The sequence below is a fragment of the Protopterus annectens genome, chromosome 3.part0, assembly GCF_019279795.1.
Source record: "Protopterus annectens isolate FY-2018-M chromosome 3.part0, PAN1.0, whole genome shotgun sequence".
In the NCBI taxonomy this organism is placed as follows: domain Eukaryota; kingdom Metazoa; phylum Chordata; order Ceratodontiformes; family Protopteridae; genus Protopterus; species Protopterus annectens.
The window spans coordinates 1,259,399,854-1,259,415,968 of record NC_056731.1 but is presented as its reverse complement, the minus strand read 5'-3'; the positions used below and the strand labels follow the sequence as shown (position 1 = coordinate 1,259,415,968).

General features: G+C 40.5%; 1 protein-coding gene across 2 annotated transcripts in view; it reads left to right on the top strand.

The window, feature by feature from the left end:
• ZNF521 (zinc finger protein 521) overlaps positions 1 to 6,239 on the top strand; it is a 1,059,428-nt gene extending 1,053,189 nt beyond the window's left edge. For both annotated transcript variants that reach the window (XM_044065427.1, XM_044065426.1), the window contains one exon: positions 5,423 to 6,239. In XM_044065427.1, coding sequence (XP_043921362.1) covers positions 5,423 to 5,452 — 30 coding nt within the window. In that variant the 3' untranslated portion in view covers positions 5,453 to 6,239. The remainder of the gene's footprint in view (positions 1 to 5,422) is intronic.
• The last annotated feature ends 9,876 nt before the right edge of the window (positions 6,240 to 16,115 follow it).

Sequence of the window (16,115 nt, the reverse complement as noted above, 5' to 3'; positions counted from 1 at the left end):
GCAGGGTGTTGTCTTTCTCCGGTTCATGATTACTTTACAATTTTTCCTGGTGATGAAGGCTGTTGTTCTCTTGACATTTAGTCAGGCTTTATAATATGAAAACAAACTTTTAAGTATAGTAGGATGCACATCGTCTGCATTACAAATGTATCTTAGAAATCACATTGCTATGTTTTTATCCAAATTATACATAAGACTACACAAAAATGAATTAAAAAAAACTGATATTAATACAGCAGATTTAGGGTGTGACACAGCATACTGTTTGCACTCCACTGAGTACATTTTCCTAAGCTTGATTTGGGAACATTGTTACTTTTCAGGTTGTATGTCTACAAATGTCTAAATTACTGCTCCAAACAGCAGGTACATAGCTTGCAAATCAGTCTATTTAATAGAGGGAACAGTGGAAAATAATGCATATATTAAGTGTGTGGGGCACAATATAAAGTGAGGTTTAACACAGCCAACTATATTCTGATCTTTTTTTTTCTTGAAAGGCCACTTGCACGTCTATTCATATATCCAGTGGAATTGTCTCCCATTTATTCAGTAATTTCATAATGTTAAAGGACTTCTTGTAACTCTCTCCTAACAGCAGTCTCTGGTTCAAGTCAAAGGTACTACTGATTCTTTTAGTCAGCTCATGAACTTTGTTCTGTCTCTCAAGCATTGTCCTTTAGAACAATGGGAATGTCTCTCTGTGGGCTTTATTATTGTCAAAAGATTGAGAAGAGTAGTCATGTTCTGCTTGCTGGCTCAGTGTTTGTTGGAAAACTTTTTTTTCTTCCTCGCATGCTCTTCATCAAAAACATTGCCTTTGACCCACCAGCACAAAATATTCTGGATAGCTGAATACAGCAGCTTGAATCTTACACCTGCCTTGCAACATTCTCTGAGTGCTAAGGTAAACTTGCTTAATTTCTGCCTGGTGTACAATGAGTAATCATTTTCCCAAAACATACTGTTGCTCCAAACTTTTATTATTTTCTCCTTTTGCCACAGTTTTATCAGGAACAACTCTCTCTGCTTGTATGATTGCATCTTTACAAATATAGGTTTTGGCTGCTTTCTCATCACAAGATTTAGAGCATAGACATCATGTACCATTTCAATTAATAAATTGTGTTGAAGAGCATTAATCCAGTTGCTATTTATGCTCTCTTCCTTCTAGTCTCTCTGTCATCCAGTCTTCTACGTTTTGAAACAACTCTTAGAGGCCTCATGTTCAGCTAGCTCTTCCTTGATGCATTTTTTTCAGTTCATTTGAATAGCTAGTTAAAGCTTCTCTTATTTTTCCATGCTTTTATTTGACTATATAAAAAAGCACTAGAGCCACTAAATTGTAATTCTGGTGCCATATTCTCTAAGCTACACTCCATCAGCCTGAAAATTTCCTCCGCTTTCATTTCCAAATTGCTCAGGTACATATATAATTTAGCCATAATCACGGAATATTTTCAAACTATTTTAAACACTGCCATACCTCTCAACTGTACAGATTTTCACAAAAAGTCCAGAATTTTGCCTCATAAAATTTGTGGTTTTCTTGCAAATCACCGAAATTGAAGTCGCTAAATAATGGTATACACTTGAGGTTCAGTCTTTGTATACTTCACAAAATGCATGATAACACAAATACTGATATTCTAACAACTTTCTAAGTTTATAAGAGAAATTATTTAAAATATTTCCCTATTTTTGGACCTTACTCCCCCTGATTATTGTAGGTTTATTCCAGATTTCTTGTACTAAGAGGTATGCATGCTGCTATTAACCTTCTACCCTAAGACTACTCACCCAAAGTTATACAGCTGTTGAAGACCTATATAGCCAGCCTGTGTCCACTAGCCAAGATTTTCAAAAACTAGTTTATAAACAACTCTTGTATCACATTAATTAATATGACTTTCTGTGCGACAAGTAACATGGCTGCTGCAGTGGCTTCAGTACTATCTTGCCTGTTCATTATATAGCCACAGAATTCATCTTCAGTATTTGTAACGTCACAGGACAAATTACCTTAGACTGACAGGTGGCAAAACCCTGATTTTGACTACAACATTGTTACAAAATAACTTGTCTTCCTTCTCTTGCAACAATGCAGTCCCTGGCATACAATGTCCTCATCCCAAAATAGAATACAGTATCTACAGCTCTTGTGCATAATGTCCAAACCACAGAAATTTAGTAATTTGTAGGTTTGCCCTGCTAGCAGAGGCCAGAGCTAACATTTGCTACCTACTTAAAGGCATAAACTGTGTGCCCACTGACTACAAAACCACTCAAAATTTTCTTCACTTCTTTTTAAAATCAAGTAATGCCAGTGCCCTCCCACTAAAGTCAAAATTACAATTTGGATATCTCCCTTTTACCTTGGTAGACCACTGTTCAAAACAACAGTAGTAGAAAGTTCTTTCTCTAAACTCATTCCAACTGTCTGGAACCACCTCCCCCCAGTAGTTAAGCAAGAAACCATTCTACATATGTTCAGGAAAAGTACTGAAAGAACAGCTTTCATGATAATGTTTATATTTTATTTCTTTTTTGATTTATCTTCAAACTTGTCGTACTTATTGTTTATATTATTCAACTGTAATGCAATGTCTGTGGAACACAATGTCTATTTTTTACTGGTTTGACCCGATTTGTAGATGAAGAGTCTTTGGACCAGCCTACCTACCCAGTTATCAAAATGCAATAAATAAAATAAATAGAAACAATGTAAATCTTTGATGAGACATGTTTCTATTTAATGTTGTAGCTTTTTGCAGACAAGCAGTCCTTGAAAAAGTTTAATATACATGTTTTCATACCTAGGGTGGTAAATTGTTTAAGGAGTTTGCTATGGTTGATGGTATCAAAGGCTTTGGCCAAGTTGAGGAGGATGGCTGTCTTGACCCTTGCTAATTTGTATTTAGGTCACTATTAGAAAACCCACCAAGTGAAAATAATGTGATCTTGATACAGTACCCTGTCTAAAATCCATGTTGAGGCAGATAATATTGTTAAAATGGCAAACATCCATGAGCTAGGGGTGAGTTATCCTTTCATGTGTTTTTGACAGAGAATTTCACATGAAAATGTGCCTTCAAAGCTGGGTAAGTTTTGTACTGGGGAATTTCATAAGCCTCTTTTTTCCATCTTAGAAATTGAGTATTCTGAAATAATCTTTGTTTATAAGGATTATCAGAGGATTAGCTAAGGAGGAAAGTACCATCTTTATGAACCTCTAGGGCTGTCTATTTGGACTACAAGAACCTTTCTATTTTTGTTTACCAAAGCTAAGCTCTTATATGAATATATGTGGCATTGCTCTTTGAGTTAATACGTGAACAGGTTTTATACCATGTCATCATTAAAAGTCAGGTGAGGTTAGATTGTCACTGCAAAAATACAGCATCTTTTGAAAGAGCCACCCTATCTTAACTTTTAACCCTGTTTTGTTTCCATTTTGATCTTCTGAAACTTTTGGAGTTATTTTTAGGAATGTGATTAGGATTCTCTCCAGGGTTCCACACAGTGCTTGGGGGCCTGTCAGTGCTGAACATTTTACTGACTATGCCATTTCATCATTGTGAAGACCTTCTGCAGTCTTGTATATATTCTTGAATGGAAAATGTAGAAAACAGACCATACAACCAAAACTGTATTCCAAACAAAACGGTCGACCAGCGAAACAGGAGTGAATGTCCAAAAAAAGTTTATTGATAAGATATCACAAGCACTTTCACCCTAACTCAGTTGTAGGGCTTTTACATTTACTGTTCTTGCACTTGAAAAAGCCCTACAATTGAGTTAGGGTGAAAGCGCTTGTGATATCTTATCAATAAACTTTTTTTGGACATTCACTCCTGTTTCGCTGGTCGACCGTTTTGTTTTGTATATATTCTTTCTTCCCTCCCACACTGAGGATCTTCGGGACAAACACATGCCTTAGATGTGGAGTAGGGATGCTGAGTGTGAGCCAGATTTTTGCATGTGCTTCCTGAATATGGATCAAGATTTTAAGAGCAGCGTAAAGGGGAAAGGACACATGAATGGTGCATTCATGGGTTCTAGCCACCTTAGAAGGCTTGGAGATCAGTTGATAGTGGTGAGTACTTGCATTCATTATCTTTGATGCAGTGGCTGTTTACTGGTGTGTTGCATCAGCAGGAGTTGCCCTAACCGTGGAGAATACTAACCGATGGATTTGAGGTTCATTGATAAAAAACTGCTGAATTCTCAGGCCATGCAGTTAAAAGTAAGGCTCTACATAAGCATTATATGCCCTTTGCTAGGTCTAGTAAGTGGTGTTTTAAACCACTGGTATAAAGAAAATGATGATTAACAGGAAGAGTAAATGATGTACTATGTATACCTTCAGTAAATACATACATTCTGCAAGCTAATGTGTGCAGATTAGCAAAATTATCTTGCACAAAGTACTTGAGAAGCATAAATCAGTTTGCATTTAGTGCAAGTGTTGAATCGTTTGAGTTGCTTTGTTGTGTTGGAGGCTAGCCAAAATGAGGTACGATACTGTTGTACTTGGAAAACACAGCTACAAATGAGCCATCCCGATATAAGTTTTATTTCACTTCAGGCAGAGTAGATTATTATAGCAGTAACCCACGCCTGGGTGTGGGTAATGCTGGATTTACCCACGGTTGGTGTGGTTTGGTCACGAGGGCGAAGCCCGAGTGGCCAAACAAAGACAACCGTGGGTAAATCCAGCATTACCCACACCCAGAAGTGGGTTATTGCTATTATACAATGACATTATTTAAGAAAAAAAAATAATTACTTTTCTTAAATAATGGCATTGTATAATGCCTCTTTGCTGCCCTTCCACAGCTGTCTGGTATTCCGTGGCAGTTCTGATGTACTGTGCATGCGTATGCCTACACAGTACATCAGAGCTGTGGGCAAAAGCAACGGAGAAAGCAAGATCTCCATTGCTTTTTACACACTGTTTCGCTATGTTAAAGGAGTTTAACATAGCGAGACAGCTTTAGAAAAAGCAACGGAGAATCTCCGTTGCTTTTTTAAAGCTGTCTCACTATGTTAAACTCGTTTAACATAGCGAGACAGTGTGAAGCAACGGAGATCTTGCATTCTCCGTTGCTGTAAAAAAAGAGTTATAGTAATGGAAAAAGTCCAGGCGACCGGACCTTTTTTCATTACTATAACTCTGATTTACAACATGCATGCTGACCAATCAGCGTGCACGTTTTTGAATATTAATGGGGGGGGGTGTTGTATAATGTAGAATATACCCTACACAGAATTAATTAGAAAAATGTAAAGTAGTTTGAGCCTAGTTAAGTACTGCATCATTAGATTTTCTTTATTGTACTGAAAGCTCAACAGAATTTCATTGGCAGTGATGTATCAAGTTTTAACAGTGTCCTTTTGTTTCATTAATTTTATGTTTCAGAATCATACATTGACTCAGCACAGCAGTTAGTATGAAGAAAATTCCTTCTGAAGAGCTCCTTCTGAGAAGAAAACACGAATTAAAAAGTAAAAAGTGGGATTAGGGAACACTTTGCACGGAATGTTTCATTGTTTAATGTACATTATTTGAAAACATTGTATTGTATCATAACACTTGTATTATCAAAATCTGTTGAATGTTCAGGTGTTTTGAGATTTTTTTCAGCACCAGATAAATTTCCTGTATATAAAGTGTTGCACATGTATTATGTTGTCAGAGATATGAAAATCATCTTGTAAGAAAGAAAATCATAAAACTTGGGCCTGCAAAAAAATGGTTTACATAAAACAAAGAAATATTGATATGCTTTGTTGAATGGAGAAGAGCAAACATGGTTACCATTTGCAGTTGCTATCATACTGTTTTAGCTTTGCCTTTATTTTGAATTTTCATCCATTGAAACCTGCTTTACATGCACATTGAAAGAGCAGGGTTCTCATTTCAAGCACAAAAGTTTGGTCACTTTCAGACTGAATGTCAGTTGAATAAGGCCCATATATATTTGTATGCCTTGCAGTATGACAGCATTACCATATATGCAATAGTTATATAGATTTACACACTTTTTTCTTACAAAAAAATCATTTGAAGCTTAAAGTGTTCAAAATTCATTAATATCTGCACAGCCAAATTTTGACTTAATTTGAACTGATATGTATGTTACTGTTATTATTAAATGTTTACTCTGCAATCTGAACCTGGAGATTACTGGAGTTTTTCCAATATGAAATAAATCCAATTTACCTTTACTTTTGAACATTGATTACTGTCTTTCTTAAAACTTGCCTGTATCGTTTCAGTAACAGAATGGCTGTAGTTTTCAGTATGTTGAAAGAGATTTTGGTTAGGTGACAGTTAAAGGAACAATAACTTAAGTGGTCACTACTCCAACTAGGGTGGCAGCTATTTGCTTTACCTTTTTATTTGTTGGCCTTTGCCCATTTGGGTGTACATGGAAAATGTTAATGTGTACTGTTATCAGAGGTTTGCTCATTCCTTTTGTCACATTAATGGACAGCCCCAATGCAAGTGTGAATAATCGCATCTTCAGCGTGTGAAAGAAATGTTTTCAAATGTTGGCAGCAGGCCATGGATGTGACAGGAGGGCTATACTTTTTACCAGGTTTGACATCTGATTAGATTGTATTCAGTAGATGTGAAGGTGAGCAGGCAGAGATGCTACAGGCTCTCCCTTTTGTTTGTACTGCACTTCGGAGTGGTTGACTGTGGGTTGGTTGCTTTTCAGAAGGAACCTTTGTGAAATTCAAGAAATTCTATGAGTCATTTGGGTGTTTTCCAGGCCTTGTATCCACACACAAGCACACACACACACATATATATATATATATACATATATATATATATATATATATATATATATACACACATATATATATATATATATATATATATATATATATATATATATATATATATATATATATATATATAGTAAGACGAGCTTTAGAGTACTGTAAGTCCATGTAATAGAAGAAAGGAGAGGATTTATTTATTAAATTCTGTTTATGGGGGATGTACACTGATCCATGTGACTTTTTTTTAATCTACAGATTGGTTCAGAATAAACGGTAAATTATTGCAATATTAGTATGCATTTGTAAAAGTTAATTTCCATGACACTAAGTACTGAATAATTTATCAAACTTCTGTTTAACATAAAGACTTAATATTATCCAAGACTTGTGCAATTCTGGGTCTAGTGGAGACTGCAAAAACGTTCAAATGCTCATATGTAGTAGAGCATGAGTATCGTGGTAGCTGCACATGGAACAACTGGAAAGAAGGGAAATCTGTGAATGACAGGATATGCTGATCTCTGGAGAAAGGTGATGGTGCCCATGACAGCAAAAGCTATACAGGGGACAACAGAATGTACATAGACTGAAGGGATTAAAATACCTAGAGTGGGAGGAAAGTACAGGGGAGGGAGGAGTAGTTCATTATTTGCAACACCATAGCACACTTGGAGGGATACTTGTTCTTCTATGTCTAAATCTATATGTGTACACGTAATTTTCACATACTGGAGGTGGTACCCTTTTTGTAGCATCCTTGCTGCAGGAGTGCTGCACTTTGCACCTTATCTTTCTGTTTGGCTAATATGTTAGCCTAGTAAGTCAGAGCCCCTTCTGTACCAAAGAATGAGAATATTACACAGAATGCTTGCATCTTTTCTTCCTAGCAAGCATTGTTTCATCCATGACGTAGCTTCAGAACATCATAATTTGTCTTGAACATAAACAGTTTTGTTTTATGCTGTGTATTTGTCTTGCAAGTCTTCTTTCTGTAGCTGGATTGAGCCATGAGTATATTTTTGTTCTGTATCACTTAACATTTAATTTTAAGGAGGTGCAGTTCTCACTGACTTTTTCCAAGCTTTCACTGCAGCCACATTGCTTGAGGTTCATTGTACTGTGGAATTATGTTACCAGTCTCTGTTTAAAATGTCTCCATGCTGTTTAGAACAATTGTTTGTAAAGTGTAACTAGATTGCCATTAATACCTATGTATATGTTTGCATTCTTCTTTATTTTTATAGCACTTTTTAGTAACTTGGTAATTTAGATCTGAAGTTGGCTTAATGCACTTACTTCACCGCATACAAAGATTAGTAATCATATTGGACTGTCATACACACTGGAGGTGTTTGCTTCCAGTTGGGCTAATCAGTATTCTAGTCAAATCACATCAGAAATTTACTTGTTCAGACTGAAAATTTTATAATCCGAAGCTCAAGATAACTTGCACCACTCATTTAGCTTGAATGTCCTACTGCTTGTTTAAATTATTGACTAAAGAAAGTTCACCAGGATTTTGTTTGAAGGTCAGTTATAAGCATGCAAAAATGTGTTGCAAAGTTGATATTGAGTAATGTTAACATTTTGTACTGCATGTTTTGGGACGATTTCGCTCCCTCCTCCTTCATCCTGTGGTTCCTTACCCAGTGGCCTGCATCCATCATCAGCTCTGCCAGCAACCTACTTTACCTCCCGAACTGTCTTCGGTAAGGCTGGGGCCGATGAATGTAAGGGCATCCCAGAGGGCTCTGGCCATTCGTATCTGGTGAGGGGGGTTATGCCCTACTCTGTTACTCCCCCCTTGGTTTCAAGTGGTACAGCCAAGAGTTGGTCATGCTGTATCATGCTGTGCATCAGTGGCAGCTCAGCCTTTTCCCCCCTTTGGTGTACTACACCTAATGTGAAGTCCCCATCCTCCTCTAGAGATGGTCACAGAAATACCTATGGAACCACACACCCACCAGGCATTGTAATGCTCATCAATCCTTGCCACTCCATCAGATGCCCAATCTGCTAATTGAACCTGGGTCACCTCAGCCTTAATCATGGTTTTATCCCTGTACTGCACTGGAGTGGCCTGTACTGCACTGTTTTGTTATTAATGCAAAGTTACCCTTCAGATTTATTATACCAGTTGAAGTTATGTGAGGGGGGCGGAGGTTGAGTTTCATGTTCCTCCAGATAATATGCACTTTTCTTATCAAAATCAATTTATTTGAGACAACACTGTGCCATCTTTCTTTAAACAAGGGCAATATTCTTACTGCCTTAAACCCAGTGTGCAGACCTCCCAACCGTCCCGAATTACTCTGTTTTTACCGAGTTTTGGGGTCAAAATGAAGGGGTGCCACGATTCCAGAGTGGCACCCCTTCATTAACGATTTTTTTGCTTTTTTTTTTTTTTTTATGTTTTGAATTTTCGCGCTGTCTGAGCTGACGTCATCGTGTGCGTGATGATGTCATCTCCGTCAGCGCTACCAGCCAGTCAGAATTTAGCTCAAGGGTCTCATGTCATTATTTCCGGCTGGCTGTGAGTGGGTGGGAAATGGGAATTAAACAGCAGCAGCACTAATGCTGCCGAGAATGGGCTGGCTAATGCTTCACTTTACTTTTTTAAACTGCTATGCTGAGAATGGTCTGGCGACTGGCGTTACTTTATTTTTGCACATTTCTGCCGAGTCGGTGCCGACATAAACGGACTTTGGGCTGCAGGCTGAGAGAACGGGATGAAGCAAGGCAAGGCATTAGGTAAGGAAACAAAGTGTGTGTGTGTGTGTGTGTGTGTGTGTGTGTGTGTGTGGCTGGGTATTCACTTATTGTCAGGTTACAGGTACGATGTCTAAACACTACAGTTGTACATGTGCGGTGCGGGTGAGTGCACACACTTATGAGTGTGTATATTCATGTGGTATGACAATATTTAGCTAATATGAAATGTTGTGCCAGTATTAACTTTCTCACAGAAAAGAATGTAATGTATAAAATGATAATAAGGGATGAGAAGCATATATGCTTTGAAGAGAAATGCTGCTAATTAACTGTCACAGAAGCAGGTAGGGCTTGCATAAATATACACAAAGTCATTTAAAGAACAGAGGCAGGCAAAAAAGGAGCTATGAAAGCAATCGTAGCCTGGCTGCTTCATGCATTCAGTAATTGAGAAAGCACTGCTAGAAATACCTTGGTCTAGAGATTATATTTGGGGTTTCATTCCAGTGTGCTTTTCCTGTTTTTAATAGTTGAATGTTTTTATCATCTGTTTTCCAGAAGGAGCAACAAAAACTGTTTATAAATTAGAAAGGTCTTTTATGATGGAAATGTTCTGAATTGGGCAGTTTTATAATTATTGGTTCATGCATTTTCTTTCATTACCTACAGTACAGCCTACTGTAAAAATGTTCATTCAAACAATAAATTTAAAATGTGCTCTGTCTAGCAAGTGTGCTGTATTATACAAGGACTATAACTTAATAAAGTCAGGAAGGTGCATCAAAGAAAAGAACGCATCATGTATGTTTCTTGTTTTGTGTGCAAGGAGCCAATGATTTGAAAACAGCCCAAAGGTAATCTTTATCCACCACTGGCCAGATGCATTTTCTTTGGATGTGGTACGGGTTTTAATGCTGTTTCGATGAATGTGAGTTTCAAGGGCAGAGAAGTATTAATGCCAAGCCTGTTTTCATCGTGAGACAGTATTGCTTTGTTTACAGATGTCTGTTAGTGTTTGTGCATTGATGTGCTGCAAAATGTAAAAATAAAATCCAAATAATCATTGTAGAAGTAAAGCAGTATGCATGCACACATTAGTGCTTATGGTAAACGGGGCGAAATAGCCAGGTAATGGGATATTGGAATGGCTACAGGGGGACTCTGGTGCCATATTTTGGTTGTCTGTTCTTCAGTTTGTGTTCGAAAGTTGGTATCCCACAACTCCATTGGAGTGGGTGGGGTTATGTAATTATGTATGCAAATTAGATGTTAATCTGCATACAGATTTGTACCTATTTTTCATGGGCCTTGCCCAGATTTTTGATATTTCCAGGTTGAGAGGTATGTCCGTGTGTCTAAAACAGTTTACTGTATTTGACATTTACCTCAGATGCATCTTTGCCCTTGAATGTTTCAAATTTTTGCTTAGAAAAATATATGCCAAACAGTTGTAGCACAGATTTTTTTTCATCCACATCTTTGAGAACACCACCTTGAGTAAAGATTTCTTTCCTACTGTGCTGCTTGAATTTCCTTTTGCAGATGGTAGAGTAAAGTACTAAGTCTCTGTGAGAGTCTGTTGACACCCCTGCCCTATATGTAATGGTATGAATGCACTACTGTCAGTAATGTCGTATCTAGGTGCAGGTTGACCCCACTGATGTCATATGGCCTGCACTGATGGGTATTGAATCCCACCACTGCCAACCAAGGGTAAAGTAATAAGAAAGTGGACATAAGTCTGTTTCAGTAGCTAATTTACAAAGTACACTCTGGCCTCAGGCATAAAAGGAATATGTACTAATGTCCTGCATGTGGACTTGGACTACATACAGATCACTTATAGAGCTGCATCTTTATCCAACCACTTTGTGACCTCTGTCTCATTGATCTGTCTGGGAACCAGTTTCATCCAGTGCCACTTTATCCGTGGTAACTTGTTTTTCACATAAAGTAGTATTTTGATGCGCACACACACACACACACACACACACACACACATACACACACACACCTCCCAGGGAACTCTGTCTGAATTCTCCCATCCCCCACGGCCTTCTTCCTGACATGGTAATAACTGTGGAAGAGACAGAAACTTTACCTGCTGCCCTTAAATCAACTATATATATAAAATACATAAATTATTTATTTCACTTGTGGTAGGCCTTAAGCAGTCTAATAGGAGACATACCACACATATTTAAATGCCAGAACTTTAAAGGTTAATAAATGAACTTAAACAATAAGGGAAGTAGTGTAAATTCAGAGTAAAATATACATAGGTTGGTATCCATATGGAAATAAAATGAAATCCAATAAAAGTAAACGGGATGCAAAAACAAAAATATATGATGTAATGGGATCCTATCTCGCCTACATTCATGACAGATGGGTTCGGAGCCGATCCATCGGCTCCGACTCGGCAACTTATACACTAGCACGAAGTCTCTCATTGGCTGGGCTACTCCCTATCCCAGGATGCACTACACCTGCTTCCCCTGATCTCGTTTGCCGCTTTACAAGCTGGACGTGGTCTCGACTTGGCTGGAGCTAAGTGGTTCTTTTACCTTTATTGGTCTTTGACCTTGGGGTTTTTTTTGTCATATATTAACCAAACAGCTGTTTTAACAGCTATTCCTTGTTATTCCTTAACTATTTGCTACTTTTGAGTGTTTGAGTGTCTTCTGGTACTTTAATTTTTCAGTCGGGCAAGGCCCGTTTAAGTTAGAGGGCCTTTGCCCTACCTTGTGTGCTATTTAACTTTTATTACCTTTTGTGGTTAATTGTTTTCGGGCCAAGCCAGTTTAAATTAGAGGGCTTTGGGCCGTTGGACTTGTTTTGTCTGTTTGTTGTGAGGTAAAATTCTTTTTTTCTTAAGTACTCGCGCCAGTGTGTCTCGCGCTTGTCAGTTGGCGCAATTTTGTGGTAGTGCTTACTAATTGTGGTAAAGTCATACTTGTTTAGGGCCTGTACTATGTCCAAGGAACACAAGTCAGGTTTTAAAAAATGCACTCGGTGCAGTTATAAAATGTCAATCACAGACAGTCATTCAGTCTGCGTTTATTGTTTGGGGCCGAAACATCTACAAGAGACTTGTAGCGTATGTCATGCTTTCTCTGATAGAGTTCTTCAAGAACACAAGAACAAGTTGATTTTGAAAGGGCTTATAAAACCTTCGTTTGAGGAAGCCTTAAATCCTCCTGTTGCTTCCAAAAAGAAAAGATCGTCGGCACCGACAAGTCCGTCGGAGCCGACCTCTAAAAAGACTAAATTGACCTCTTCTTCCTCGGCTCCACTGACTTCCGGTGAAGGTCTGCCTCGGTACCTCCTACTTGGCTCCATTGCCTTGGGCCGCAAGTTGAGTATCGAGGTGAATCACCTCCATCGGTTCCAATGGCTTGGGCGGTGGAAGTGTGCAGCTCAGACTCTTCCCCTCGGCTCGAAGAAGGCTCCTTGTGCCGATGGTGGTCCATGCTGTGGTGGAGTCGGCGCCGACAGTATTGGAGCCGTTTGAGCCGGTCCCCTTCTATCGGAGCCGAGAGGAAAGTCTTCTCAGTGTCTACCTCCTCTAAATCCTCGAGACTGTCAGATTCGGACCTGGATAGGGTTTTACAGAGGCTTTTCCAATCTCCAGTGTTTACTAAAATGGTCTCGGCTCCAGCACAATTTGCTTGAGCCGATCCCTCAACACATTTGATTCCTCCTCCAACCTCTTGAGCCGTTGGAGCGGTGGTGGTGGAGCAATGTGGAGCCATACGGTCGGAGCAGAGACCCCTTACAGGCCTTTCGGCTCGACTATGCTTCCTACCCTGTCCTCCGGTTCAGGGTTTGGTACTCGCGACCTCTTCAGCCGGGCCCGAGGGAATACTTTGGGATTAGGTGCTTGATGCCTAGTCTTCCTCTCGGAGCATCGGCTGCTGGAATTCCAGTGCCATCGTGGCCTCTAGACCAGTGACCTCCTTGGATTCTGGAGGTCCGGCCTTTGAGGCCATGAGGAGCAGCTGGCCATGCCTTGCCGGTTCAACAAGATTCTACCTCACCGTCCCTAGATTTGGAGACTGGTGCCTCTGTTGTGTTGCAGCCCCGGCAGCGGGGCCCCAGGGCCTGAGGATACCCCCATCGGGGTTCCCTTCTTCGGTGGTCCGTCCGAAACTGCCGGATGAACCCCCATGGAAGAAATTGTAAGAGGAAGCACGTAGACTCCCAAGATGAGTCTATTACATCGGATACTGACCTCGATGACGCAGAAGGGTCCCCCAAATCATCTTCGGATGATATCTCCTTCTCAGATATCTTGGAGATTCTGAGACAGAGAGGTGACGGGCAAGCCAAAACCCCTTCAGCTGAGGAGTCAGTCTTCCTCAAGGCCTTTGGGGCCCAGCCTTCCACCTCCTGGGTGTCTCCGCCCTTCGATGAACTCCTTGATTTGGTTTCTCGAAGGGTGTGGGAACACCCTGATTCTGTGGAACCGGTGCCTGCGAGGCCCAATAAAGATGTTCTTCGTCTTCCCTTGCTGCAGTCCTGACAATTGGGTATAGTCCGCGTCCCAGTCGGCCCGAATACCAGAGTATAAGGCTGACGTCGGTCATGGCGCCTTAGACTGACGTCAGTACGTCAGGGTACTAATGCGCATGACCGGCGTCATTTCCTCAGTCTTTTTTGCCGCATGGTCCGATGCAGAAGCAATTTTGCGAGTGCAGGTTGGCGTTCTGAGATTTTCCGAATCCGGAGTTTCAGACCGAATACAGAGTTGGCTAAGTAACCCCGTTAGGGAACATTTTGGTTTTTTCTTGCCTCAGTATTTAACCGGATGTCAGAAAAAGTGAATAACTGTATTTCTTGTGGGAAGCAGATACCGCATAGGGATTATCATACATTGTGTATACCTTGTTTAGGGCCTGAGCACGACGTTGTTGGTTGCCGCTCTTGTGCTAGATTTAACAAGCGCACTATTAAGAGGAGGCTTGATTGTGCTAGGTTAGTGTTTGGGAAGCGTTGCAATTATACTATGCCGTCGGATGCTCCGGCGCCTGCTTCTTCTAAGAAGCGCAAGGACAAAACAGTGAAGTCTAGGGGTGAGGAACCGGCAGTCCCGGACGTCGGTCCTTTAGAAGGCTCAGGAGAGCCAGAGGTTTTGCCAGGAGTCTCTATGGAGTCTCAGGCAGATACTTTACTGTTACAGGATGTGCCCTCACAGGAGGTAGGCCAGGCTGAGGGGGCTTCTCAGGTAACTGTTCTTCCCTCTCTTCCCAAGGTAGTTAGGGCCTCTCCTTCTGTTGCCAAAGCTTCTTTTAGAGGAAGGCCAAGTTCAGCTTCTGTAGGGGCTTCTCCTAGCATTTCGGGCTCTGTGCCTAAGAAACATATGCTTAAAATGGCAGAAGATTTGATTACTCTGATTAGAGGTTCTATGCCCCACCTGATAAGAGGCCTAGGGTGGAACAGGAGTTTGATAGTTTTGAACAGTGTTCACAGGCTTCAGAGTCTTCTGTGGAAGACTTGCAAGAGTTTCCTACTTATTCTGATTCTGATGTGGATGATTCCACTCCTTCAGCTTCTCCTCCTGAGGATTTTTCATTTTCAGAGACTCTTCACTCCATGAGGGAGCACTTTAAATGGGAAGGCCAAGATTACTCTGACTCCAGAAAAAGGCTTAGGAATTCTTGTTTTGCCCCAGCATAGGCCCTTAGCTATTCCTCCTGTGTTGAATGTGGTGGAGGATGTTTTTGCAGAGGCTTCTCTGAACCCTGATTCCTTGCCTCCTGCTCCTGTTAAGCCTGATAGGTATTATAGGGTGCCCGAAGCTCATAAGTATTTGTTTAAGAGTCCCAGGGCGGACCCAGAAACTGTTTCTCAGGGGCCTAAAGGTGTTAAAGCTTCTGTGGTTAAAATCCTGTACCCTCTGATAAAGAGGCAAGGGCTTTGGATAGGTGGGGTAAGAAAGTATATACTTCTTCCACTCTAGCCATGAGGCGTTGAATTGTCAATTTCATATGCTGAAATATCAGAATTATCTCCTTTCACAATTGAAATCTAAGGTGGATGCTTTGGCGGAAGGTATTGAGTGTAAAGAATTGCTGGATTTGGTTCATGTGTCTGAACAAGTGGGTAAGCATTCTTTGCAGTGTGGTTTTGATGCTGTTCAGGCCTCCTCGAGGGTGGCTGCTACTAGTTCTGTTCTTCGCAGACATGCATGGTTGAAGGATCAGAATTTAGCTGAGCATGTTAAGACCAGGATTTTGGATGCTCCTTTACAGTCTGATGTGTTGTTTGGACCGCCTGTGGAAGCAGTTTTAAAGAAAATGGAGGACAAAGCTAAGTCTATGCAGACTGTTAAAGATTTTTGCAGGTGCAGCCTCCAGTTTAGTAGAAATTGGCCTGCTAAGGGGTGGACATATCCTGCTTATGGTTCCCAGTCTAGGGGTAGGTCTAGGCGTGGTAGGGGCAGGGCTCAAGGTTCGTTTAGGCCTAGATCAGACAGTTCACCTGCTCAGACTTCTGGTGAGGGCAGGGGTCAGTCCTTTCGTAAGCAGAACCAATGACCTGCCTTTTCAGCTGCCAGCGGACTCTCGTCTGGCAGCTCCTTTGGGAGGAAGATTGTCTCTTTT